This window comes from Lampris incognitus, chromosome 9 (assembly GCF_029633865.1).
Source record: "Lampris incognitus isolate fLamInc1 chromosome 9, fLamInc1.hap2, whole genome shotgun sequence".
In the NCBI taxonomy this organism is placed as follows: domain Eukaryota; kingdom Metazoa; phylum Chordata; class Actinopteri; order Lampriformes; family Lampridae; genus Lampris; species Lampris incognitus.
The window spans coordinates 50,369,384-50,396,708 of record NC_079219.1 but is presented as its reverse complement, the minus strand read 5'-3'; the positions used below and the strand labels follow the sequence as shown (position 1 = coordinate 50,396,708).

The 27,325-nt window shown below is 44.1% G+C and overlaps 1 protein-coding gene across 1 annotated transcript in view; it reads left to right on the top strand.

Moving 5' to 3' along the window:
• The first annotated feature begins 2,178 nt into the window (after positions 1–2,178).
• The window catches only part of gramd1a (GRAM domain containing 1A), a 58,065-nt gene continuing 32,918 nt past the window's right edge, over positions 2,179–27,325 (top strand). The window contains exons 1-2 of the mRNA XM_056285661.1: positions 2,179–2,458; positions 20,406–20,646. Of these exons, the coding sequence (XP_056141636.1) occupies positions 2,340–2,458; positions 20,406–20,646 (360 nt within the window). The 5' untranslated portion in view covers positions 2,179–2,339. The remainder of the gene's footprint in view (positions 2,459–20,405; positions 20,647–27,325) is intronic.

Genomic DNA, 27,325 nt, shown 5'->3' with positions numbered 1-27,325 from the left:
GTGTGTGTGTGTGTGTGTGTGTGTGTGTGTGTGTGTGTGTGAGCTTTGTCACCATATGCACATGCATAAACACACATACACACAGTGAGTGACACACCTCCTTCCTCTTTATGCTGGTGATTTTTATTTTTAGCCCAGATCGAGTTTCCAGTCTCTGTTCCAGCGGCGGAAAGCACTCGGCAACACAACCCCAGCTCAGATGGACTGGTCTGCCCTGGAACTGTATAACACAGTGCATCCTTCACCGGAGTGGAGCTGGCCAAACGTTTACTGCAAGATGAAGTCAGAGGATTTTGAATAAGAAACATAACCTTGTGCCTATGGAGAATTTGAAAATGCCAAGTCATTGCGAATCACAGTCCAAGTCACTGTGATGCCCAATTGTCTGTTAAAAGGACACAGAAGAGACCGTAGACCCAATTTCGATGCTGACTGGAGAGTGAAAGGTGAATATACTATGTTTCAGCATATACATTATATATTTTGTTGCCAAATAATTTTCTGCTGAAAGTCAGAGTTGTTTAAATGATCAAAGTGACTTTATTTACCAACTGAGCAATCATTTCACTTTTAATATATAGTTGTCATCAAGAATAAATTACTGGTTGTTTGTTGTCTTAAGTATGAGGATGGATAAGTCGGTGTCTTGTCCAACTTGAGCAAATAATATCTTTAGGAAAAAATACTTATAAGACTAATGTGATTACCTAATTATTTATAAACAAGGCTGAAACAGTGTACTTGTGTGGGCTGCAAGCATCCGTACCAAAATGAAGTTGAAAGTACAGTACAACTGTCTGTTAAGTAGATCTACAATACCAGCTGATTTGAAAGCTGATGCATTTCAACTGTCAATCCAATCTACAAGTCCATGTTAAATCCATGCACTCCCATAGGCTTAAATTATGTCTCTTTCCATGCACTGCTATGGATAAAAGGCTCTTGTCAGAATTTCCTCTGTTGGTTTCATTCCTCAGGCAAGGTGACTTGTCCTCGGTGCTGTGCTTGGAGAAGAGCAGATCATATCTCAGGTCTCCCAGCGCAGACAGAGACAGAGACAGAGACAGACAGAGATAACACAGTATGGCCATTTGAAGCAATGCTGCCTTGTGAGGCAAAAGGTGAGACATACAGCTCATTTAATTATATGCCATGTGTGCCTTAGAATCAGTCAGGACCAGAAAATGGCATACCAGGAATTTGACTGGGTGTGTTGCTCTCATGGAGAACTAAGACATGACATTTACTGTAGCATATATGCTCACAGTGTTAAGTAATTCCATGTTTAGGGAATGTTTGAACCCCAGTCGTGCTAGCTATCCTGTGAGGCAAAGACTAAAACAAGTTACAAAAGTAACGCATGCAACCTTCTCGGACACAAGAGGTCGCCATAAGCGCAAGTTAACCGGACAAATGAATTGATTTGTCTGGAACCAAATCCCTTCACATTAACTCAGAACCAAAGCCACGGAACGATGCGGGTTTAGCCGGACCAGCTCGTCTGGTGTTTGAACAGTTAGCGCAGTGTCGTTTGCACTTTTTAATCTCTGCAAAAAGCCACGTGTGCTTAGACTGTTATTACATTTCCATAAGAACCTAGTGAATGGATTTCCGGCACCAAATGTGTTATTAAACGCTTCAGCCGTGTTCAGTCTTCATATGGACCGATTATAACCATAGAATCAGCGCGTACACGTTACATTAATACGTGTTTTATAGACGATTCAGGCTGGATTAGATGTACGAAGGCTTTGTTTGGAAAACGTACTGATGTCGGATGGACGCCCAGAGACCCTCGCCGTCTGAACAGTTACTTTCTCGGGGTGTACCATATAGGGAGTCGTGGGGGGGGGTATTTTTCTTTGTGTAAATGTATATATGTATCTGTTGTCAGGACGATTTAAAGTCACCGTCGTGAAAACACCGCGCGTTGCGCGGTAGAAAAGCGTGAGAGGAGTTTGAAGTGTGCGGGGACGAGGCGCTTAAAGCGAGTCTTCGGCTGTTGACGTTTCCTTCCCGCACCCCTCGCCACGCTGGATGTGCCGGCCCGACTCGTTCCGCTTTACTTGGGAACAAAAGTTTGTCTGCGTGTGACTTTAAATGTGGCCAGCTAGCGTGAAGTGGCAACGCTGCAAAGAGTCTTAACCAGACGTTTAGTTGGGTGACCAAGTTTTATAAAAGGATGCTTTTAAACCAAGCGATGGAAGACTGGGTTCTCCCTCTGCTGGAAACGGTGGCCTGTTTTTGAGACTCAGAAGTCGGGGGGTATCTGGGCTGACTCCGTTAGCGTTAGCCGGGCAGGGCTAACGGTTAGCCGTGAGCCGGTAGGTGTCTTTCTGATGATGTTGATGTGTTCCTGTGAAAAAGTGGATTTCAACATCACGCCCCGCACCGTGGCCCGGCTCGTTTTCGAGGCCGAACAAGATAACAGAAACGGAGGGAATTCGTCTAATGGGAGGTAGGCGTTAAAAGTGCGACTAACTCTCATTTTACGGGCAGTCAGATTTTGGCTGGCCCATCTCTTGACAATACAGCTCAGCTTGGGCCTGTCGGGGTTTCACAACGCTCCGGAAAGTCACATCAGGTGTCAGTGACCATTTTCTTCTTTTAGCTTTTGCTGCACACAGTGAGACTCGGTAAGAACCGTCCAATCAGATCTGCACGGAGACAGTTGGTCTGCATGGATAGATACGTTTGTAGTTATTGTCCTCAGAAAGGAAATTGATTTTCAATGTTGGAGCAAGTATCACAGTAACACAAATAGACACACATAAACTAGTAATCAATCAATCAAGTCAGACATTGATCTGTATTACAGTAGCACATGAACTAAGAGACATAACACAGTGAACCACACGTCACACTCTACACATGACAAAGACACGTTGACATTAGTGATGTAAAGTAAATGGAAGTTATTTTTAACAGGAGTCTAAATAAAACCAAGTGAGCTTCGAGGCAGCTTAATTCAAGGAAACTTGGTCTAAACCTCAAAAAAAAAAGCTACCACTTTTTAACTGTGATTTGGGTCTCCGAATTGCTTTTGTATCTGAAGTTTTGTGCTTAATGCTGGGTTCAATTTGTATTCTGGCGTGGACTGTGTCTGTCCTGCGCCTGACGGCCTGCACCAGGCCGAGCGAGAGGGTTGGACAGAGATTATGATGGATTACTCAAGGCAAACAAGACTATGCCAAGATTGTTCTTGTTCAAACAGATCACAGCAAATACTGTCAGGCTTGCTTCGGCCTTTGCCTTAGAAGTGCCCACTTTGAAGATAAACAATAGAGTGGCACAACACTCATACATCACGTCTGAAGGCTCGTTTATAATGGAAGTTTTCCTGTGTCGATGTCTATGTTTGTGTCCTCCCGTAGTAAATAGACGGTTGTTTGAGGTGTGGACTATGATTTCCAAGGCAAGTGCCCCTGTTGTTGTCTATTACCTCTGTTGACAGTTGTGAGATGAGAGCATTTATCCTTTTAATGAGAGGTTGACGGTTGGGCAGGTTTTGGATTTGGTTGTAAATAATTGCTTTTAGTGCACCTGCTTCCTGATTCTTTGTCTGGATTTGGTGCTGGGGCGTGACATTTAAGAGTTTTTCCGTAACAACTGGGCTCGATGTTCATCTGAGCATTTGTTACCATGTTTTGACAAACTTGCAGTAAGTGGTCTCAGTCCATTATAATGTTCTGGTTATGGGTTTGCAGTGTTTCTGTGTTAATAATTGAAGGGAGTAAATGTTGAATGCACTCTAGCTAAAATAAAAATGAAATATAACAGTAAAATCAGACATTATAAATCTTGGCACATAAACTACCCTATCGTAGACATAGCCCTATTGATTTGCCCCTTAATGGGAACAATGTTTCACAACAAACCATAGGTCATATGATACCTCATGTTCCCAGAACTGGTTGGAAAGAAGTATCAATGAAGCAACAGAAATAGCCTAGCCTTTGCCTCACAGTCATTCATTAATTTAGATTGGTGTAATATACAATTTTTTTTTCAATGCCATTTAAGGAAATGTAAGTTGAAGGTAGGCCAGCCCTTTGAATGCAAAGTCTCTCTTCTATTCATCCCCCAGCCAGCTACCACCAACCATAGATGTTTCTGTGAGAGTTCAACTCTTGCAAAGATGAGACTGATTATACAAATGCAAGCCTTGTGAAGTCTGCTAAGGGGAGGAGGGACGGGAAGCATACTAAGGACAAGGAAGAGCCATAAGACTGCAGCGGAGGTGCAGAAGAGGAAGAGGTGAGGCACAAAAACTTGCCACTTAAGCCGGATGACAGGGCAACTGGTCTTAGCCGGCCCAGGCCCCTCCATACTAGACAACTGAAAAGGATTGCCTCAAGAAGATGATTTGAGAAGGCGTGCTTTTCAAATTCAGTGCGGGGCACCTTCCAGCTTCCCATATCCCACCATGCCTCATCATTGACATTGGAAGAAAGTCGACAATGTTGTTGTGTATTGTTCTGTTCACCCATCATACTGCTCTGGAGAATTGACCTTAAGCAGTTTGAATTTATGGAAACAAAAGAAAGATTTGTCTTTGTTACAGGTTGTTTATAAGATAAAAAAGGCTTCATCTCATTTTCTAAAAGACAGAAGAGGCATTGTATTTTCCTATACATGTCCTCAGAGTAACTTGCACTGTAACGCTTCAGCTTATTCATGGTTAGCTTCACCTCTAGAGATGCAACAAGCCTTCGTCAAGGCTCTTAAACCACTTCAGAAAGAAAATTAGACTAGGTGAGTTTACTGCCATGATGAGCATGTCCTCGTCAGCGGGTCCGGAGGGTAGCACCCTGGCTCAGCCTATTCCCATCCCAACGTTGACTATCCTACCACCGTCCTCAGACACTGAGTCCTGGTCCTGCTCCCCTAGCCCCAGACCCACCCGGTCCCACCGCCACCATCGACCCCACCGCAGCAGGAGCCGAGCCAAAAAGAAGAGTGAAGAAGAGCGAGGCAGCTCTCCTAAATGCCAATGGGAAGAAATGCCACAGATTGTAGTGGAGGAGGCTGGAGTGAAAAAGACCGCTCGACAGAAGAGCCCCTTGCCTTCCCCCTCCCTGGCCATTCATACGGAGGGAGAAGAGCCTGTTCAGGAAAGCCCCTCCCAAGACCTCCTCCTGCCTCCATCTCGATCCTGGTCACGTAGCTCGTCTCCTGTCCGGCGATCCCGCTGGTCCCTCAGGAGCCTGCTCAGCAGAGACTCTGACTGGGATGCTTGCAGGTTAGTGCTCTGATGTTGGCCCTTAGTAACATATTAATATAGGAATATAGCCAACCACATTTCATCCCAACACCATGGCACTGTGAGTAGAAAAATTGAGGGCTAGATTAACAATAGTTTTACTTGTCATCAAGCACCTCAGACTCAGTCATGCTGTTGCTGTTGAAGGTCCTCCCGTCAGGGATGTGCCACCTTATCTTACAGCCACAGCACTTCTGAGGGCTGAGTGTCTCAGAACAGGGTGTTCACAACATCAGTGGCACATTTTCTACTCTCTTAGGCAGTATGCTGGTTTATGACTCTACAAAACCTCAGCTAATTTGCATACCTCCTGAGAACAGATTAGATTTTTGAGAGAGAATGAATTAAATGGCCCGTCATTATGTGAGTGTGGGTGGAAAAAGCAACGTTTGGCAGAAATGTATTTATACTTGTTCAATTTTTGTTTAAATGCCTCTCTAGGCCGGCTATTTTGGAGCATGGTGGAGTTAATTAGCTAATGGCTAACACCATAGAGGACAGATTATGCTGTTGAAATCCTGATTAACCCTAGTTGATTTGTGCCAAAGTGTGACATCAGACGACATACTGGCTGATGTTCAGATAATATAATATCAGCGTAAGCATGTTTCATGTTGTTGTTTACATGTCAACATGCTAACTACTTAACTACAAAGGAATATTTAATAAAAATTAAAAGAAAAAATTGTTATACTAAATAGCACATTTCTATCAGCAGGACAATAAAATGTAAACATCAGTTATCGAATAAACACAGTGCTGATACAGCATGGAGACAAACGGCGCTGGGCCAGTCACAGTGAGCTAGAGGCGGGGTTTATGCACCACTCATCCTGCCTGTGGAGCATGACATCACTTTTGGCCAATGGGAGTGGGTTCTCTGTCTGATTATGTCATACCGGTCCAATAAGAGGATGGCCCTGGTGGTGCTGCAATGTGTGTTATGGACCCATCAAAGGGCTAAGAGGGCAAGTAGAGGGTGGTTCACTCCTTGCTCCACATGAACAGCTGTGGCCTTGTCCTCTTCATTTAACCACCGGTTTATTGACCCAGTTATATTGTTTTGGTTGTCTTGACCTTGGTTAGGATTTCGCTGCCCCTCGTATGATGTTAGTTCGACACTTTACTTTTAAACCGTGAAGCAGGATATTTTTCATGGTTTGAGAGGCGATAATGAGAACTTGGGCTTTTAAAGAAATTGGGCCAATTTATTATTGAGTCACTCCACATATGAGATTTCATGTTCCACAATATATCTAATTGAAATACTACTAACCTCAATATAGATCAGTTGTCCAGGAGTGGTGATCCAATAATGGTTAAAATTTTGTAATGATTTGCTTGCATAGGTAGATTGTGGATACCACAGTATATTATAGTATAGCTTACATTGAATGCAAAACTGTGTTTCATAGTTTCCTCTAGAGCCATTTACATTTGTATTTGCATTTATTACTTTCACAAAACTCACCCGTATATTTCCAATGGCCCATCCATGATTAATACTTTTATCCAGTGTAATTATTTGTGGTAGTCTAGTTGTTGAAAACATCCGATTTTTTTTCTTCCTGTTTTTATTGATTAATTTCCCCTGTTCTCACATTTGGAAACATCACATTTCTACCAGAAGGGGAGTGAGATTTGTTTAGCATGCCACCTCTATAAAGACAGAGCTGACCGGGCTGTGGGTGATGCGACAATTGAAGATGTGTTATACAAAAAGATACAAGCTTATTTATCTAGAATAGGTTGAGATGAAACTCCTAACTAAAACTGACTTAGACCAGTGCAACAGGAGGTATTCCAGCAATCTTGTTTTTTTGTAATCTCTAGTGGCAGTGCCCATGTTAACGCATTGAGAATTTAAAGATTTTTTGTCTCAGCCTCTGAACATATAAAAATTTTAACACACCTAATTAACCTTGCTCATATTTCTAGCAAAGACCTATTAAAAAAGAAAAAAAACAGCCCATGTGAAAAGAACCGGATGTTATGATGACGACACTAGTGAATTAGGAAATGTCGCAACATTATAATATGGTTATTATGTTCTTATCACCCATCCACCCTTATAAACAGTAGTGCATTATGGCCCCTGTGTGCTGCAGCCAGTAGCTGATTCTGCTGTGAGGTCCCCTTTTAGCAGTGGGCTGTCCGTCAGCAATGTGTTTGTCTGAGAGGACAGGAAGTCCCCGGATTGCCAAAGAGTTCCGTTTTGATTCTGTTCGTAAGTTGAATTTGTATGCAAGTCGGAACAGTTATGTACAGTTCACATCTAGCGTCAATTAGTCAACTGTTTTGTCTTATAGGGCTGTGTATTGTCGAGAATCTGGCGATACGATACATATCATGATACAGGGGTTACGATTCAGTGGACGAGTCAAATGGCTGAAGATCGATTACAACACTGCCATCTAGCGGTCGTGGGCTTACACACAACACAACATGTTTGTCACGAACCTTTACATGTAAACAATTAAAAATCGATATAGTGGTTTTGAGAATCGATTCAGTATCACAAAAGATAATATCGCGATACTTGAGTGTATCGATATTTTATCATATAATATATATATATATTTACCTAAAACATCATAAATGTAATAATGCAGTAATAATAATAAATGTAACTACATACAGTACGGTATTTATAATGGAGAGAGAGAATGTGTGTATATGTATAAAAAAAACATTAAGGAAACATTTCTTACATTTCAAATTCCCCACCTGCCACTGCCCCCGGAGCGGGTTGTGACCGGCGTTTGACGCCAGAAACGAGAGCCCGCTCGGGGCTCCAGCCTCACCAGGTAAGTAAAAAAAAAAAAAAAATGATAAGAGTGTTTCACCTCTCTGGATGCCTCATTATTTCCACTTTCGTTTCAGTCGTGATCGTTTTCCTTTTCTCTGACGCATCCCCATCACTCGCATCAGATTTACACGTTGAAGCCATCATTACGAGGGTAAACACATGAAAAATTTAAGTGAAAACACAACGCACACAACAGCGTATACGTGATCTGACTTAAAATGGCGACGACGGCATGGCGTTGTTCTCTCTCCGACGGACCACCTGAAACACGCAGTGTTTTGAGCGTCGCACAAAGTAGTCTGTCCATTCGTTAGTACGAACCATTGTGTGTAACTGGATTTCTTTTAAAATAACAGGCTTTACGGAGGTGGTTCGTAAGTACGGGCACTGGTAAGTCGGGCGTTTGTAACCTGGGGACTACCTGTATTTAGGTTGTGCTGAATGTTTGGGTCATGCTCATCAAAAAGAAATAACTCAAAATACAGGACGAATAAACCAGAACTGGTATTTAAAATGAAACTAAAAAGACTAATGTTACCTGGTGTTAGATCACAAGATCTTAAAATTCAAGTCCGTCCCCTGTTTATTGTTTTCTATTTTCATGTTAAATCTTTTAACTGCCCCTTAGATAGATTTAATGGAGAGGACGGGTCCTGTGATGTGACAACATGATTTAATTTTGTTCTATTTCTAAGGTGAATTTTCAGAGTGGGTAGGTGTGTAGAAGAAAAGCATACTAAGCTGTTTTATCAACATGAAACAAAAGTCATGTTGGAATTTAATACACTGTCATATGCCTTGCTGCTGGCCTACTATTAGAGAGAAATACTGCTGGGGCAGAAACTGGCTAACTGTATGCTTCTAAGGAATCTAAATGGATCCGCTTTTGTATTATACATACAGATGATAACCATCTACATCGTGATGGAAATTGCCCGTGAGGGGCAATTGAGAGTTTGATGACTGTGACAGCACTATAAGACTCTGGCCAAAGTTCATTATTCTACAATCATCTGTTTTCTCAGTTGAGAAATGCTGAACAATTTATTTGCCCAGTAAACACAGCAGTGGTCATCCCGACAGTGCGATGTGTGGGTGGCTGCAATTCAGCAATGAAAGATGTGACACCAACTCCAGGGTCAGTCAGCATGATGCTGACTCGAGGAATATGTTGTTAGGCACTTTCCTAGAGTATGTCTGCATACTTGTGCATTGTTTTTTGTTGAGGCTTGATCAGGACAGATGTACCGGGTTGATACTGCAAACCTTTACTATCTGCAGCATCGAGTGTATCAGTTCCAACTGCCTCTACAGCAGGTCAGCTGCTGGGTGACTAGTATGCTAACTACCGTGCTTGGTCCTTTCACCTTTATGCTGAAGCTGTGGGAGCTGCTGATGTCAATTGAAGCTCATAGCATCCTGTTTATTGGCATTCGAAACTTGATGTTTTCTGAGATAATTAGGTCTCACGGTTACTTTGGCACCACACAGAGCAGGTGGTTTTCATGCAGTACCACTGCAAAGGGAGTTCCCTCTACAGAGACTTCGCCTTGCTTAGTTTTATGTGAACAAGCATCACATGTTGAGTTCCACTACGATATGTAGCATATGATGCAGGATGTATTAATTGGCTTTTACTTGTGTTGCTTTATCTTGTGCCCCTGGCAGCAAGTCAAGTTTTCCATATGGGACAATAAAGTGACTGAGCTGAACTGAACAAATTTGTTTTGATAACACGACAAGGAGCTACAAGATGATGGTGAGTCAGCATACAGATGGAAAGTAAAGCAGCTGGCTTCCCGATGCTGCTGCTCGACATGCGACCATCAGTTAAAAGATGTCCACCGTGAGCCCATTATGACTACAGTTCCAAGAGACGGTTTTAGATGATGGCTAGCTCCTCTTACGCTGACCACCACATAGTTTAATTTTTATTCCTTCCTGGAAGCGATGCCAGACCATCAAAAACCACCAGGTAAACGCGTCAGTGATAGCCCCTATAACAGTTGAACTGCTACACAGATATTCTGGAACAGCACATATACATTAAATTCCAAATGCTACCACTAGCAGTATCATGCCATTGACACTGCCACTTCTTCTCCTTTATGAAGTAACGACAGGCTGTATTGGAAGTATATCGCTGTTTAACCAAAACTATATTTATAAACTGTATATGCATGCAGTATTTAAAACCACATTTTATACAATCTTCTAAGGCTGTTTCATCCATCCATCCATTATCCAAACCGCTTATCCTGCTTTCAGGGTCGTGGGGATGCTGGAGCCTATCCCAGCAGTCATTGGGCAGCAGGTGGGGGTACACAGCCTGGACAGGCCGCCAGGCCATCACAGGGCCAACACACACACCTAAGGACAATATATATATATATATATATATATATATATATATATCCGGTTTCCTCCCACAGTCCAAAGACATGTAGGTCAGGTGAATCGGCCGTACCAACACATTAATACCCTAGGTATTAATGTGTGTGGGTGTGTGTGTGTTTTATGTCGGCCCTGTGCGATAGTGTGGCGGCCTGTCCAGGGTGTCTCCCCGCCTTCCCCCAGTGACTGCTGGGATAGGCTCCAGCATCCCCGCGACCCTGAGAGCAGGATAAGTGGTTTGGAAAATGGATAGATATATATATTATCTCTTATCGGTGAATGCTTCGTAAAAAGATACTTATTTCCTAATCCCTTTACTACTTTGTCCTCTAGGTATTCCTATATGAAAAGATTCTTAGATACCCTGTTTTTCAATATTTTAGATATTTTTAGCAAACTTCTTCAGAATTTTGTCATGCCTTTAGTTTAAAAAAAAAAAAAGAGCATTCCAACAAGTCAAATTCTTTGCATGTTCAAGCTTATTTGACTAACAGTAAAACTTAACAGCACGCTGACTTTTTGAACCTTAGGCGAGAGGGATTGGCTGATAATGCTTGATGATAATCGTGACCACTCATGCCCTGGCTCCTACTCAATGTCAGTACAGCACCGTGACCCCTTTCTTGGATCAGCTAAACCCCCAGTTGCTCACATTCCTCTGTTATTTAGCTTGGATGCCTAAATTGATAATTTATGATCTGCTGCCATGCTCAAAATGTGCCAATCAATTGTCTCCATTCCAGCGCCATTGTTTCTTGGCAGCTATTTTCCGTTTGCATCATGGATTTGTATGGAGTTACTCGTAGCAGAAAATCGTCACCCCAGAGACTTTGCATTGCAGATGCTGAAAACATGCTGAGCGTATGCCTAAAACACCGCTCTCGTAGTAATTACCCCAAAGGCATTGACCTGCTGTAGTGGACTTCCGCTCAAAACTGTTTTTTCAGTGGAAAGAGGGTGGCAAGGAAGTATGTTCTCACCTCATTCCAGATGCTTGCAGCCTTCATGTTGTTTTGGTTGTCATTTTTAGTCTGTGTTCACACTTTCTTGCCCTCTTTACCATGCCCACTTGGCCCATGAACTCGGAGATTACCACAGGCCATTGGTGACCCTCCGAAAAGGAGATTACAGAGAGGGAGAGGCAGAATGCAGGAGATGTGGGCCCTAGCCAAGGTCTGTGTGGATTATGATGTGGTCTGTAATCCAGAGGGATGGTCAGAGATTGAGGGTTAAGGGATTGGGTGGGTTTGGGCCACAGCCAGGTGGATTCACTACAGGCAGCCATGGTCTCTGTACTGCTGTAATTGCAGTGCTACAAAGCCATGGCCTTACATGTTTTTTCATTCGTACATGACACCATATGGATTTAACCAGGGTCCTCATATTAACATTGTATTTAATCGACTATATGACTGTCTGCACATTTTAATTTACCCACTTAATTTCCTTGCGTCAGTATCGCCTGTTTAAACTATGTGAAACCGGATGATAAAGGTTTCAAACACTGCGTTGTAGCTTGCCTTGGTTTATCTTATTCCTTGCCTTATCACATCGGTGTCCCCCAGTTCAACTAAGTAGAGCCTGGCCCCTCACTTCTATAGAGTCACCTCCCTCCCTCCCTCCCTCCCTCCCTCCCTCCCTCCCTCCCTCCCTCCTTCCTCCTCCTCGTCTCTTCGCTGCTCCGCTCGGTTTCGGCTCAATGGGGATTACTGATAGGCGCAGCAGCGTCAGCCCCTGTACCGGGCGTATAGAGACGGAATGTGAGCGGCAGGTCCGGTACCTCGCCGCAGAAGTGAACGACCTATGAAGGGGAAGAAAAAAATCGGTTTCGAAATGACGTCCGCGACGCTATCCGGCAACCCCAATGCAAAGCGAGTCAGAAGGAAGGATTAGTCCGTGGCGTCTGTTTGTTCTGCTCGCCGCACGCAGCGCCGGTGCCATATTGATACAGTAGGGAACAACGTGTCTGGATATCTGCTGAATCGAAACCGCCTCATGACATGTTCGAGTAAGTGTTATAATTGGTTGTGATCGCAGAGTTACCGATGGGGCGATATTCACCACCATCCGCTGTTCTTCTTTTGTTTACTGTGTGAAGCCCAATTTATGGGCGCATTTTGCATGGCCAAAAAGGTCGCCGTCTGCACGTCCCCCTGGCAATATGGGTGGGACGTGCATGATATGTTCGCCTGCAGGGGACCAATCTGTATCACACAGAGCGCCGGCTTATTTGTTTAGGACCCAATGAGCATCTGGAGGCAAACGGGGAATTTGCGTGGTTGCGCGGTGCCTGTCGGAAGGCGTGATGTTATTATTCCATTCGGTCTCAACTGACAATTGCGTGTCCGTACGGGTGGGCACCCAACTGTGCGCTTTGTTAGTTAAAATGCGTTGGTTCGATGACAGCATATCGCTGCCAACATCCACGAGCGCAACTGAGATCCACTTGCGCGGATGTAGAGGAGCCGCGCGCGCAACTCAAGACAGCCACGCACCCTTATTATGTTTGCCAGCGCTTTCACAGCGCTCGCGCGCAGTGCCTCTCCGGCCGCGCGAGCAGTAGCCCGCTCGGAGAAAACCATGCGTTGAGCGCGCTCAGAATGCGAGGGAGCACGTGACTGGTATCCCCGGGCGCACAGCCGCTATCATGACTTTCACCGGTTCGCTCGCGAGTGGGTTTTCTTCTTCTGCTGCAAAGGCCTTTACACACCGGGGACACGACGAATAAACCACACGGAAACACTGAAATGCGAAACACTCGCCTGCGAATACTTGGCACCAAAACTATTCATACTGGCAACAGTTGCTCCAGGGTCTTGTGTTACTTTGGACATTCCGTATGCAGTGCCCTGGTAAAAAGCTACACAGAGTTAATAATAACAATAATATTGCACTTTTCTAAAACAATGCCATAAAGTGCTTCACAGAAAATATATAAAACCAGACAAGGCAAAACAACAGTAAGATCAAACAAGTAAGAGCAAAAACAAAAACGGATATATAAAAAGCAAATATCATCTAACCGTCCATTAATTATCCAAGCCGCTTATCCTGATCAGGGTCACGGGATGCTGGAGCCTATCCCAGCAGTCACTGGGCGGCAGGCAGGGGAGACACCCTGGACAACTGCCAAACCTGCTGACACCGTTGCCTTGCTACCTACATCCAAAAGTAAACTACAAAAGCTAATCACTATCCTGATAGTCTAGTTGTTCGGCGATGCTCCTCCACACATTGTCCTTGAGTTCATTGTATTTATAATTTTTGTGTCACTTGTCATACAGGGTGATCAACAGGTCTGCCATTGTCATCAGGACTTGTGACGTGATGTCCATTCCGTACAACATGATTGGTTGATGCCTTTATTCGCAGTGTATTCAGAAAAATCGACCTTGTTCCAAATAAAAAATCTGTGTTGCTTTTTTTGCTGCGTAATATTCCCTTTCTGTGTGAAAGCACTCATGACAAAAACAACAGTTCGAAAAAATTTATTGACGTGCGAATTGCACGAAAATAAAAAACCGGCCCCTGGTGTGTAAAGGCCTTAAGTGGGCGGACCCAGTCGCCATTGTATCCCTAAATATAACTGGTTACAGTCCTCGTCTTATGATTGGCCGGTGTCTGTGTATAGGTGCAAGTAAACAAGAAAGGATGAAGAAACACCGTGCCCTTTCACTACACGATATGAGTTGCGCATGCGCGAGTGGGTCCGCCAGTTTGGACAGCTGGGTACGGCAACACCACTTGGACAAACCACATAGACCAGGTCTGTATAAAAAGTGCCCTGAAATAACTTCTGTTGTGATTTGTGTCTATTTAAATGAGATTGACCTGAATATATGAAACATCTTACACAGAGCAATGCACTTGAATGTATTTGAGTTCTGTCTTTTGTTTCTTCCATCGTTGATATTAATTTGATAAAACACTGATAATTGTTTTTTTTTAAACTTAGATCCTGTAGCCAATACAAAGACAATGGGCAATCATAAGACATGAGGACTGTAACCAATTACATTTAGGGATAAAGTGGTGACTGGGTCCACTCACTTTCTGCCCAAAAGGAAAAACACCTGCGAGTGAGCAGGTGAGTTCTGCGAGCAAGAGCAATGATAGTAGTTGTGCGCGCGGGGATAACAGTCACGTGCTCCTTTGGGTTCTGCACGCGCTTAAAACATTGTTTTCTCCTTGCACACTACAATATTGCTCACGTGGGCAGAGATATTCTGTGCGCGAGTGCTGTGAAAGCGCTCGCAAAATAAATATGCGAAGCGTCTGGGTAGCGTAGTGGTCTATTACTTTGCCTACCAACACTGGGATCACTGGTTCGAATCCCCGTGTTACCTCCAGCTTGGTTGGGTGTCCCTACAGTCACAATTGGCCCTGTCTGCGGGTGGGAAGCCGGATGTGGGTATGTGTCCTGGTCGCTGCACTAGTGCCTCCTCTGGTGGGTGGGTCGGTCGGGGAGCCTGTTCGGGGGGAGGGGGAACTGCGGGGAATAGTGTGATCCTCCCGAGCGCTACGTCCCTCAGGCGATACTCCTCACTGTCAGGTGAAAAGAAGTGGCTGGCGACTCCCATGTACTGTCAGAGGAAGCATGTGGTAGTCTGCAGCCCTCCCCGGCTCGGCAGAGGGGGTGGAGCAGCGACCGGGATGTAATTGGCCAAATGCAATTGGGGAGAAAAGCGAGGACCCCCCCCCCCAAAAAAAACATGCATGCGTGGCTGTTTGAGTTCCGCGCGGGTTCCTCTACATCCGTGCACGTGGATCTCATTTACGCTTACAGGTTTTAGCAGTGATATGCCGTTACATATTTATTTTCTCGCCGCATTATGCTGTCCATGGTTCACAGTGTCGACTTGTTCGTTCCTTGTGTTTTCCTCAATGAGTTCACCCGGGACATCCCCCGTGACGTTTACCGATCGTGTACCGAGTTAGTACCATCTGTTGGGGACGACGGGGTGAATGGGGGCGGGGGGGGCAAGGCTGTATCAGGTAAACAAAAGTGCATGAAAGGTTATGGTAATCTTGCCTCAGCCTCTCCATTGCGGTTGCTGGAGGATTTGGGCTATGTTCAGACTTTAAGCCTTGGCGCTCAATTTGGATTTATTGCTCAGATCCGATTTTTTTTTGTTTGGCTGTTCACATTATGTTTTAAATGTGGCCCATATCAGACTTCCAGTGTGAACTGGTCACGGTCCTGAACTGGCCCGCATGGTCAAAAATAATGATTACCAAGACGTCACATGCAGCAGGCCGTTGTACGGCTCCTCTTCGCCTGCATCGCCAATGCCATGAAAGAGCCGTAACGTCTGACAGCGGGGCTTCTCACCCAAAACACGGTCCAACTCACTGTGAAACGGGCAGGCGACCCGACTATGACCGCTTCATTGGTTTGAGTCTTTGGCTTCTTTTTACTTGGCTTTTAAGGCCCTTAACTTTTCTCTGGCGCTGCAGCCGCGGTCTTCTGTGTCCCGTTCAGCCATTTGTTTCGATATGCTTTCAAACACAGACCGGTTGCAGTACGACCCCTCAAGTTTTGCTTGTACGGAAGTGTCACCCCAAATACTTCGGACGTCTAACACCTCGCTGTCCCGCCATTGACTACCTCCGTCGCAGCTGTCTTCCATTTTTGTAATCACGTATTCCTGCCAGCGCGTGATTGTGATGGATGTTGATCTAGAGTGCTGCGAAAGTCGCATGAATTCCGATATGACTGTTCAAACAGGTCGCGTTGCAACAAAAAAACCAGACCTGTATTGGATTTAGGACCACATGGCCCGAATCTGATTGGAAAAGATCAGATTTGGGCCAGATTTGTGTGTTCACACTGCTTAGAAAAAGATCTGCTCTCTGTAGGGCTGCATGATGTATTGTTCCAGTATCGTCATCGTGATGTGCGCATACGCAGTAGTCACGTCGCAGGACGCTCCGCGTAATGCAAATGAACTCAAGACACCTCATGCTGCAATTTGTTGCTGCTTGATACAAATGAACAACTCGCACCGTTCTCATGTTCTATGACTAATCTACAAGAGACGTCTGTCTGATATAACATAACGTAACGTACACGAATAAGCGGACCCTTTAGTCGACTGGTCGACGTTGTCGCCCGCGGTGCGGGATATCTGAGTTCGCGCCCCGGCTGTGACGGTCCGGCCGGGCTGCCCCCCCCCCCGCCCGAATTCGCGACAATAATTTCCTCCCGATTCAGTTCTCGGACCCATCGACATGCTCGTCTGCTTCTCAGCTAGTGGATCGCGGGTCAGGCGAGCCGAGTCATAAAAGCGGATGGGTTGTGGGTGGGTGAAATAATACATAATTAATGAAGAAAATTACAGTCTCTAAAATGTGAACATATTTTAAGCTTAATTTTTCGTCAGGCAAAAATGAGCAGACTAGACTCCCATTGCGCCAATTGTGGCGTCCATTTGCCTTAAGCAACAGTGGAGGCAAAAAAAAGAAAAAGAAAAGAACTGAGACAAAATGAAAAAAGGAGCATTAAAAACAAAGAAAAAGGAAGGGCCGAACATTTCCGTGTGGGACCAGTTAAGTGCTGGGTATTTCATATGCAACAGCTGCAAAGTGCTGGATGTATATGATATATGTATATGATGGCCACAAAACTGGTCCCTTAAACATGGTTTAATATTTTACCGTATCGTCATGCTTCATGTACCCTACTGAGAAATGATGGTAATGAGTGATCGGCTGCGGGTCTTTAAATCGGAGAAAACAATTCGTTCGGGTGGGCGGCGCATGGATAATGCGTATATGCGGATTCGGATGACGTCATAGCCGATCTGCGCGTCACTGTTCTCGGCCGTCGCCTGTCTGGCTCCATCTTCTCCCGTACAAATTGGCGAAAAAAGGCACTGTTCTTTTTTCAGTTTCTCAACAACTCCCCCACAAAATCATCCGTCATTCTAAAATGATGAATTCTTAACAAATGGAGCTATTCAAGTCATCTGGTGAAAATTCATGTATTTTTTCATATCACAATACATATCACAGAGGGGGAAAAACGTGAGTTTTTCCAGTATTGTGCAGCCATAGACTTCTGTAACATGTAGGCCAAAAAAAAAAAATCAGATTTTGGCCACTTTTGCCTGCAGTCTGAATGTAGCCTTCAGCTTTGTTCAGAGTGCCAGCCCAAATCCACTTTTTGGCATATCCAGATTGCATCCAGATTGAGTTTAGAAAGTCTGGACAGCAAAAAACAAAAACAAATGAAATGCAAATTTTGCAAATCGGCTCTAAAGCACATTTGTAGGTGGTTTGAAATTCCGGTTTGATTGGTGGTTTGATTTCTACAGATGTGTCTCAGTCCGGATGCTCTGGCCACCCAAATCGGATTTCAAACTGTCTTTTGCGTCACTTGCAATGTGACACACAATGACAAGTCCAAAGTGCCCGCCACGACTGCAGCACAGAACATCGCAATGTATACCAGCCTCCTCCGTCACTGAGTTTGTCTGGTGCGACGGAGGAGTTTTGCACCATGACTTGACTGTGTGATTGTTTGGAAGGTGAGATGATGGATTTCCGTTTCTCGTGCTTCCACGTTGGTGAACCGCGTCACCAGCGAATGTAGTTACTCACACCTACGTCATTACCACAGCAACCCATGCAGCTAGATTGGTGATGTTTAGACACACAAATCTGATTTGATCCCTTGCAAATAACAGTGCGGACAGTCTGTCTTAAAGATCTGATTTGAGAAACAAATCTGATTTGCCTGCAGTCTGAACAAGGCCTTAGTGTTGGTCTGTAAACACTGACAGATTCTTACGAGCACGTGCTCGATTAGGCGACGGTCCTGGTCTTGCTCATCTAGAATGCACTCAGACCAAGCACATTAAGTCTCCAGTGCCCTTGTTTGAGAGGGCATTATACCACTTACTATAGCTCTTAAAATAGTAAAGCTGTAATAGACCAGTGGTTCTCAGTTAGAACCTCAGTTCCCACCAGTCCTGCTGGTTTTCTATTCTGGCAGGTACTTCATTACGTTCACCAGTTGTTCCAGGTAAAAAACCTCCCTGAGGGGTGCCCTGGTGGCTCACCTGGTAGCTCACCTGGTAGAGCATGTAACGCATAAGGCTGAGTCCTTACCGCAGTGGCCTGGGTTTGGATCCGGCCCGGGCTCTTTTCTGCATGTCATCCCCTCTCTCTCCCCTGCCTTTCCTGTCTCTCTCTACTATCACTATCAAATAAAGGTGGAAAATGCCAAAAAAATATACATATAAAAAAAAACCCTCCCTGATTTGAATAAGCTGGAATAACTGTCTCAACAGGTAAATGTATTAACAACCTGGCACAATAGAAAACCTGCAGTACTGGTGGTCCCTGAGAACCAGTGGTGTACCAATTGTGTAAATGATACAATATCAAAGATGCACTCCTCAACCACAACTCTGGCAGCGGTATCAGAGCATGCTGCATACAGTTTAGCCACTCTTTTTCAATGTCCATCTTGGAGCTGAGCGGGTTGCTCCAACAGTCAGTGGCGTTACCATAGAGATGCTGGTTTTTATTGCTGATACTCCAGCCCCTTACCTCCGGTCGCCAGGACAACGGCAGAATGTTCTGCAGGGTAGGAGCTGTAGGCTACCCTGGCAGCACTGACACTCCAGTTGGATTGGAAGGGGAAATGCGAGAGGAGGAAGGGCAGGCAATACCAAAAGATGACATGTTAATAGAGTGAAGGCAAGAAGATGTCCCGAGGAAAATTAGTATGTATCTTAAAAGTGGGGCTAAAATGGATAGTCTTGGGTCAATGTATGTGTGCATTCATCTGAACCACAAGGAGGGAGCTACAGTGATACAGTTAGTTTCAGATTTATTGTCTTGGATTATTTTAGGAAATTATCAAACACCTACTTACTCATACAGAAGGAGTAAATGACCTGCTCTAGCCGTGTCATCAGCGTATCATCAGTTTGGACAATATCATAAGCTAAGGCCGTCTCAGTCCCTACTTAGTCTTAGTATTTTTGGAGCGCTCCTGGACAGTGTCATGTGATTTATGATATTCTGAGCTGACTTGAGAATGAAGTCAGTGTGTGTGTTTTCTCTGTTTAAAAGATTTGTAAGTTGACTTAAAGACTGAAAATGCTTTGTGCTTTACTTTCACAGGAAGGAAAGTGTAACCATGGCGACTGTGTTGTGGCATAAATATCGTCATTGTCTTGGGCCTATGACCGTAACATGAGACGCACGTATTTTGGCTGCAGTAAAGCCCATTCACGGATGAAACATGTTGATTTTAACAGGATTCAGTTATTTTTCTCATCACCCCCCCCCCCCCCCCGCCCAAGCATGGCCAAGTTGTTGTTTTGGTTTTTTTGGGCTTTTTTTTTTAATTCCACCAGTGTTACACAAGCATTCATGTCTTTCTTGCTTTCTTCAGGGTGTGGATAACAGTATAACTTTGTCTGTCGCTACACATGAAGGCTTAAAGCTCAATAGAAAAACCTGAGTGAACACAAGTTTCACTTTAATGTCTTCAGCTTTTTGCCCCGCAACCTTCACTGAGATGCTTTAGAAGAAATCCTCTGAATTATCTCATCGCAATATCTCCTCAGCCTTACGGTTATGTTTCAGCGTACACTGCTGGTGCTGTCGTCACTCACTCCTGTGTGCTCCACAGTTCTTTATTGAGACCGGCTTATGGCCCCTCAGTGAATGGCTGTAAATAGCCTAACTTTATCTCCATAGATTGCTGCGCGAGCTGAAACAAGCTCAGTTGAGCCTTTGACCTTGTTCTTGCCTGTCAAAGGGAGTCTAAGTTGTTACCTTGCATGGCTTGAATATAAAATCTGTAACATGCAGCCTCTCTGCAAAGGCCAGGGGTTTTAAGGGGGTAAAGAGGAAACCTCAGAAATGAAATGGTGTCTATTCTTCTAACCTCTTCTCTCCTCTTCTCCTGTCTGTCTTCAGTACGGCCAGTAATTCTCCACGCAGCACCCCTGGCAGCTCTCCTTCCCTGCGGCGCAGGGTCTTGGGGGGCAGTAGGACCAGTGAGAGTGAGGGAGGAGGGGAGAAAAGCAGTGGAGGAGGAGGGTGTGGAGGAGGTGGAGGAGGGGGGGGCTCTGATAGCCCCCTTCCCTCCATACCCTCTGCCTCCTCCCTCACCTCTGCCTACCCCCTCGCCACCCGCCACTTCAGCCGCAATGCCAAGGTACCAGGACACAGACACACAGACACATACACCATACACTCACACTCACAGATTGAGTGTGTGGCAGCAGTCATTTAGCGGTCATTCAGTCAACACCACATTTTTGGGACTAAATCTTGAAATCTCTTTTACATTTTCTATTGGCCTGCTATGTTAGCCATTCTAACTGGTACATTGCTGCTGTATGTCTGCAGACTGTAAAATGCTGATAATCTTATTCTATCTTCATCTACTCCTGATCTAACAGACATAGATAAAGACCAGTAGACTCATTAGTTTTTGTGCTGACCCAAGAGCAGTACATAGGTAGTGCATGCTTTTCAGGTAGTAAATTTAGAACATACTCTTGGAGAATTCGTAGATGTGTATCAGCAAAAAATGTTTTATTTGGTTCTTTAATCCTGCTCAGTGGCATTTGCTCAACAGTTGTACAGAAAAGTGAATCCTTTACAGTGTCACTTGAAAATAGCGTAAGAGCTGTCAAGGGCCTGTTCAGACCTGGTGTTTTGTATCCAATATATCCATATTGTGTCTAGATCTAGGTGAGACTGATTGCTGTTCACACCTGACATCACAAAACGTCTCAACTCAAAGGCGTCTCGAGAAGGGTCACTTGTGATAGGATCTTGGGTTGCCGCTCAGTATGCAAGTAACGTTCATATAGCTTCTATTTAGTACGTAATATACCGAACACTGGCAATAGATAACATCATCCATTCTATTCTTGTCTTTCTAATGCACTGAAAATGTTTGCCGCACTGTTGATATATGGGACTTTTTGAAATGTTCAAATATCCAGGACAAGGTCGCAAGATTACTCCCATTCTGTCTGTGACACATTAAAAAAAAACTCTTCTTTCTTGTCTTGGCCCAACTAAATTTACAAAAGCAATTTTGTCCTGCCCATTATTATTACGGCGGCAGGATGGCGCAGTGGTTAGCACGGTCGCCTCACAGCAAGAAGGTCCTGGGTTCGAGCCCCGGGGTAGTCCAACCTTGGGGGTTGTCCAGGGTCGTTCTCTGTGTGGAGTTTTCATGTTCTCCGCATGTCTGTGTAGGTTTCCTCCGGGTGCTCCGGTTTCCTCCCACAGTCCAAAGACATGTAGGTCAGGTGAATCAGTCGTACTAAATTGTCCCTGTGTGTGTGTGTGTGTGTGTGTGTGTGTGTGTGTGTGTGTGTGTGTGTGTGTGTGTGTGTGTGTGTGTGTGTGTGTGTGTGTGTGTGTTGACCCTGTGATGGCCTGGCGGCCTGTCCAGGGTGTCTCCGCGCCTGCCGCCCAATGACTGCTGGGATAGGCTCCAGCATCGACACTGAGAGCAGGATAAGTGGTTTGGATAATGGATGGATGGCCCATTATTATTACTATTATTGCTGGTATTATTATTAAGGCAGTAAACTTGACTCATAATGCAATGCAGTTATTTAGATTTGAGATTCTGGCCATCCCCTCCCTTGTTTGTCCCATTTAATTTCCTTGCAGATTATTGCTCTCTGAACACTTCTCTTTTTCCTCGCTGTGGACATACTGTACATTGACATGTATGTGTGTGGTATAAATGTGGTATAGAAATATAGCAGATGCTCTTATAACAAAGGGCACTTTGTTTCTAGTGACTGGTGGCTTTGGCCTTGTAAATATTGCACAGCTGGGTTTTTGTATTAATTGCACATTTTGTATAAAATACTTAATGACTCTACTTGTTGAATGATATTTGCGGATGACATTGTGATTTGGAGTGAGAGTAGGGTGCAGTTGAAGAGAGCCTGGAGAGGTGGAGGTATGCACTGGAGAGAAGACTAATGAAAGTCAGTAGGAGCAAGACGGAATACATATACGTGAATGAGAGGGAGGACAGTAGAATGGTGAGGATGCAAGGAGTAGTGGTGACGAAGGCGTATGAGTTTAAATACTTGGGGTCAACTGTCCAAAGTAATTGGGAGTTCAGAAGAGAGGTGAATAAGAGAGTGCAGGCAGGGTGGAGTGGGTGGAGAATAGGGCTGCACGATATTAGGAAAACGTGATATGCGATAACGCTGTTGAATGTTGCAATGATGATATGATTCGCGGTACATAAATATTGAAGTAATACAGTTTTAATGTCTTGCTGCTTTAAGTTTGCTGCTAACATAGACCCCAGACAATGAACAGCCTATGCACACTGAATAAAAAAAAAGAAATGCATTATTTCCATTCCAGCAACATGGTTTTATTGAAGAAGAAAAAAAAATGCCCCAGGCTACAGCCGCTATATTGACAATGAACAAATAGCACCAACTTGGTTGCATGGCAATATGGTTTCTTCATCACTTTAACAGAACATCTAGGCCTATTTAGATATAGCAGCTACTAGGAGTTTATACTATAAATGATTACCTAACAGTCTCCATTTAAAACGGATGTCTTACCAGTTTTGCAGAGTGAGTAACTAATGTTAGAATTTTATTTTTTACATTCTATTTTGTTGTTACCGAGGCGAAAACGGCCAAGTGACACTACCGCCCTTTTTTCCAGAAGGGGGTACCAAAGTCAACACAAAACCCTAGTAGTATGCAGTGTGAAGTCATGGCACGTGCATAAACCATTTATCGCAGTTAAAGCAGTCCTTTGCGATACGTATCTCGCGCATGTTGATATCGCGATGAAGGTAGAGTTTCGATATATTGTGCAGCCCTAGTGGAGAAGAGTGTCAGGAGTGATTTGCGACAGAAGGGTACCAGCAAGAGTTAAAGGGAAGGTTTACAAGATGGTTGTGAGACCAGCTATGTTATATGGTTTGGAGACAGTGGTGCTGACAAAAAGACAGGAGTTGGAGGTGGAGGTGGCAGAGTTGAAGATGCTAAGATTTTCATTGGGAGTGATGAAGAAGGACAGGATTAGGAATGAGTATATTAGAGGGACAGCTCAGGTTGGAGGGTTTGGAGACAATGCAAGAGAAGCAAGATTGATATAGAGCATTTGGACATGTGTGGCGGAGAGATGCTGGGTATATTGGGAGAAGGATGCTGAATATGGAGCTGCCAGGGAAGAGGAAAAGAGAAGGTTTATGGATGTGGTGAGGGAGGACATGCAGGTGGCTGGTGTGACAGAGGAAGACGCAGAGGATAGGAAGAAATAGAAACGGATGATCCGCTGTGGCGACCCCTAATGGGAGCAGCTGAAAATAGTAGTAGATTCATTGAATATTTATTGAATATTTTAAACCATGATTGATTATTGTCTTCTGGTAGGTGCTGTGGTAGGTACTCAGCCCTGCCTGAAAGAGAATGGAGTTAGATTAGACTCTGACAATACTGTTGTGCATATGTTTGTTAACAGTTGACGAACAATGGTTGAAATTAAGTTCTGTTTTTGAGTAGTAACATCTATGTGCTATAATATTGTGGTGTGAAGTGTGTGCTGGTACTTAAGTTTAGTGAACACTGTTTAAGTTGTTTGCATAAACACTTACCTGTCCTGTGTTTGCGCCAGGGTGTTCAGCCAGAAGAGTCCCCCAGGCGTACGCATACCAGCAAACATTCCAAGAGGGACCAAGTAATAGGATAGGAGAGTGGGGGGTTTGATAGTTTGTTGTACATGTATATTTATTGTAATTATGTTTTATGTGTTTATTAGGGGGTTAAATAACAGTAAATAGATCATTCTAAATATTATGTGTTAAGTTATATTCTATATAGATGGTCTATGGTAATGTAGCCATATGTTAATATTTTGAGAACACCTGTAAATGGAAGCATCCAATTTAGTACACCAGTGACAGTAACCAAAGTGAGAGTTGTGTCCACATTCTCGGCACAAAGTCAAACTTGTTTTTGGTGGGTGTCGGACTCCGCCAAGGTTGTCCGTTGTCTCCGATTCTGTTTGTGATTTTCATTGACAGGATCTAAAGGCACAGCCAAGGTGAGGAGTGTGTCTGTTTTGGAAACCTCAGAATTGCATCTCTGCTCTTCGCAGATGATGTGGTTTTGTTGGCTTCATCAAAATGCGACCTCCAGCGTGCACTGGGGTGGTTTTCAGCTGAGTGTGAAATGGCCGGGATGAGAGTCAGCACCTTCAAGTCTGAGGTCATGGTTCTCTACCAGAAAATGGTGGATTGCCCCGTCCGGGTTGGGATGAGTTGTTGCCTCAAGTGAAGGAGTTCAAGTATCTCGGGGTCTTGTTCACGAGTGAGGGTAGGATGGAGTGGGAGATTGACAGGCGGATTGGTGCAATATCAGTAGTAATGCCGATGTTGTACCTGACTGTGTGGTGAAGAGGCCAGAAGGCAAAGCTCTCAATTTACCAGTCAATCTTCGTTCTAACCCTCACCTATGGTCATGAGCTTTGGGCAGTGACCGAAAAGGTGAGATCGAAGATACAAGTGGCTGAAATGAGTTTCCTCCGTAGGGTGTCTGGGCTCAGCCTTAGAGATAGGGTGAGGAGCTTGGACATCCGGAGGGAGCTTGGAGTCGAGCCGCTGCTCCTTCACATCGAAAGGAGCCAGTCGAGGTGGTTCGGGCATCTGACTAGGATGCCCCCTGGGTGCCTTCCTTTGGAGGTTTTCTGGGCACGTCCAACTAGGAGGAGACCCCGGGGTAGACCCAAAACTCACTGGAGGGACTACATGTGATTGTGGTGATTAAAAACCTTCGGAAAACGTTTGTTCTCACTATCGCCACTCCCTGTCTTCATTCACTCTCTAGCTGACTCAACCAACACTGCTTTCCATCGTTGCCTGCTCTGAATCAACCGTGCGCATGTGCAACTCACATCTACGGTTGTGTCAGAGTGGGCAGCGACCGCGTCAAAACCAACACATTATGTATTTGGGTATGAGTCTTGAAAGTAAACAAGAAGTCAATCGTATTTTGCAAGCCAGCAAATCATTCACTGCTGATCTCAGCACAGGCGAACTGGAGGAGAACACCGGATGAACCAAAAATAATTCGCTTTATTCACCTCGCCGTCACGCAGAATTGCCATAGTTTCCAATGTTAAAACTCCGCTATAAAAATACAATTTCATGAGTAGGATTAATCACAGTCACAGCTGGAAAGCATTTCAGTAGCTATAATGAAACACTTCCCATGGCTGAGATGTGTTATCTTGACATTGTTATCTTGCTTTAGAATGAATGAAAGTCACTTAGCAGAGCAGTCATTTGCCTTCATCTACTCCTGTATTTTCACAATGTGTGTGTGGTGTGTGGTGTGTGTCTGTGTGAGAGTCTATTAACGGCCAAACTAAAGCACTTGGGGCCTTGATTCTTTTTGGAGGTTATTGGGGATGATCAGGGGCACCTATAAAAATATCAGATAATTAAAAATGCATAATATGCGGAATATGCATAAAATATGTGGAATATGCAAAAAATATGCGGAATTAATTTGGTCATTTTAGAATGTTCTGGAGGCATAAACAATGCTTCAACAAGAAATTTCCATGTTCCTAACCCCCTTCATGGCAAATTCAGGCCCATTTTAATCTACTCATATATTTTCTTAATGTGTGTGTGGGGTTTTAGTGTGTGTGTTAATTAGTGTAGATAGCGGGACCGAAAACTAAAGCACTTTATGATCCTAATTCTTTTTGGAGGTGGTAGGTATTGTCTCAGAGAGTAAGGGAAAAATCCCAGAAAATTAAAATTATGCATAATTATGCATAAATATGCAAAATAAGAATTTTTCTAAAAATGACTAAAAAAACACTTTTCTCGGCATTTCAGATGATTCTGAGCATCTTTGATTTTTTCACCTATATAACATTTTTTTTCTGGGACTTAGAAATGTTTTGGCATTATGCAAAATATATGCATTTTTGCAAAAATGCACTTATGATCCTAATTTTTTTTGGAGGTGGTAGGTATTGTTCCAGAGAGGACCAGAAAAATAGCAGAAAATAAAAATAATTATAATAATTATGCATAATTATGCAAAATATGCATTTTCTAAAAATGGCTAAAAACCACTTTTCTCGGCATTTCAGATGATTCTGAGCATTTGGGGGGAGGGAGTTGGAGTGGGGGGGGGGGTTAGGGGCAGGGGGAAGGCGGTTAGCTGGCAGGATGAAGAGGAGGGAGATTTAGACGGGTGGATAACCAAACCGCTACATTGTAGCGGGGTTCTTCTAGTTCATTTTATATCATGACCGTTAAACACATTTGATGTCTTTTTTAATAAGGGCTTTGAAATTTTGACAGCCTCATCTCTGTCATTTCATATTAGACTTGGTCGCTTTCGTGCGAGGGTCTGCCAAGGAAGCTGCATCCACAGACTGACAGGCAAAATGTTTTGATTAGGCAGATTTTTTTTATCTTTGCTTGATTTATTAGGTAGATTTTTTTTTTAGCTTGACTGCTACATATAAAATCCCCCCCCCCATATTTTCCGTTCAGTCAACTTGGGCGCTGTGCAACATTTTTATAATGGCAGGAAAAACACTGGTTTTCTGTGCGTGGACAGAGAAGTGGAGATACGTATGCCCAGTGGAAATCTGCACTGTACTGAGTGCACTCCTCTAGTTTTTGCTTTATATTCTTGCTTTTGTGTGTATTTGTGATATTGTGTGCCTTTGGATTATGCGAGCTGTAATGATGCTTTAATTTCCCTCGGGATCAATAAAATATCTGTCTGTCAGTCTGTCTGTCTGCTTCCTGGGCCACCTCTGGATTCATCCTGAGTGATCAGATCTCAAGACGTCTT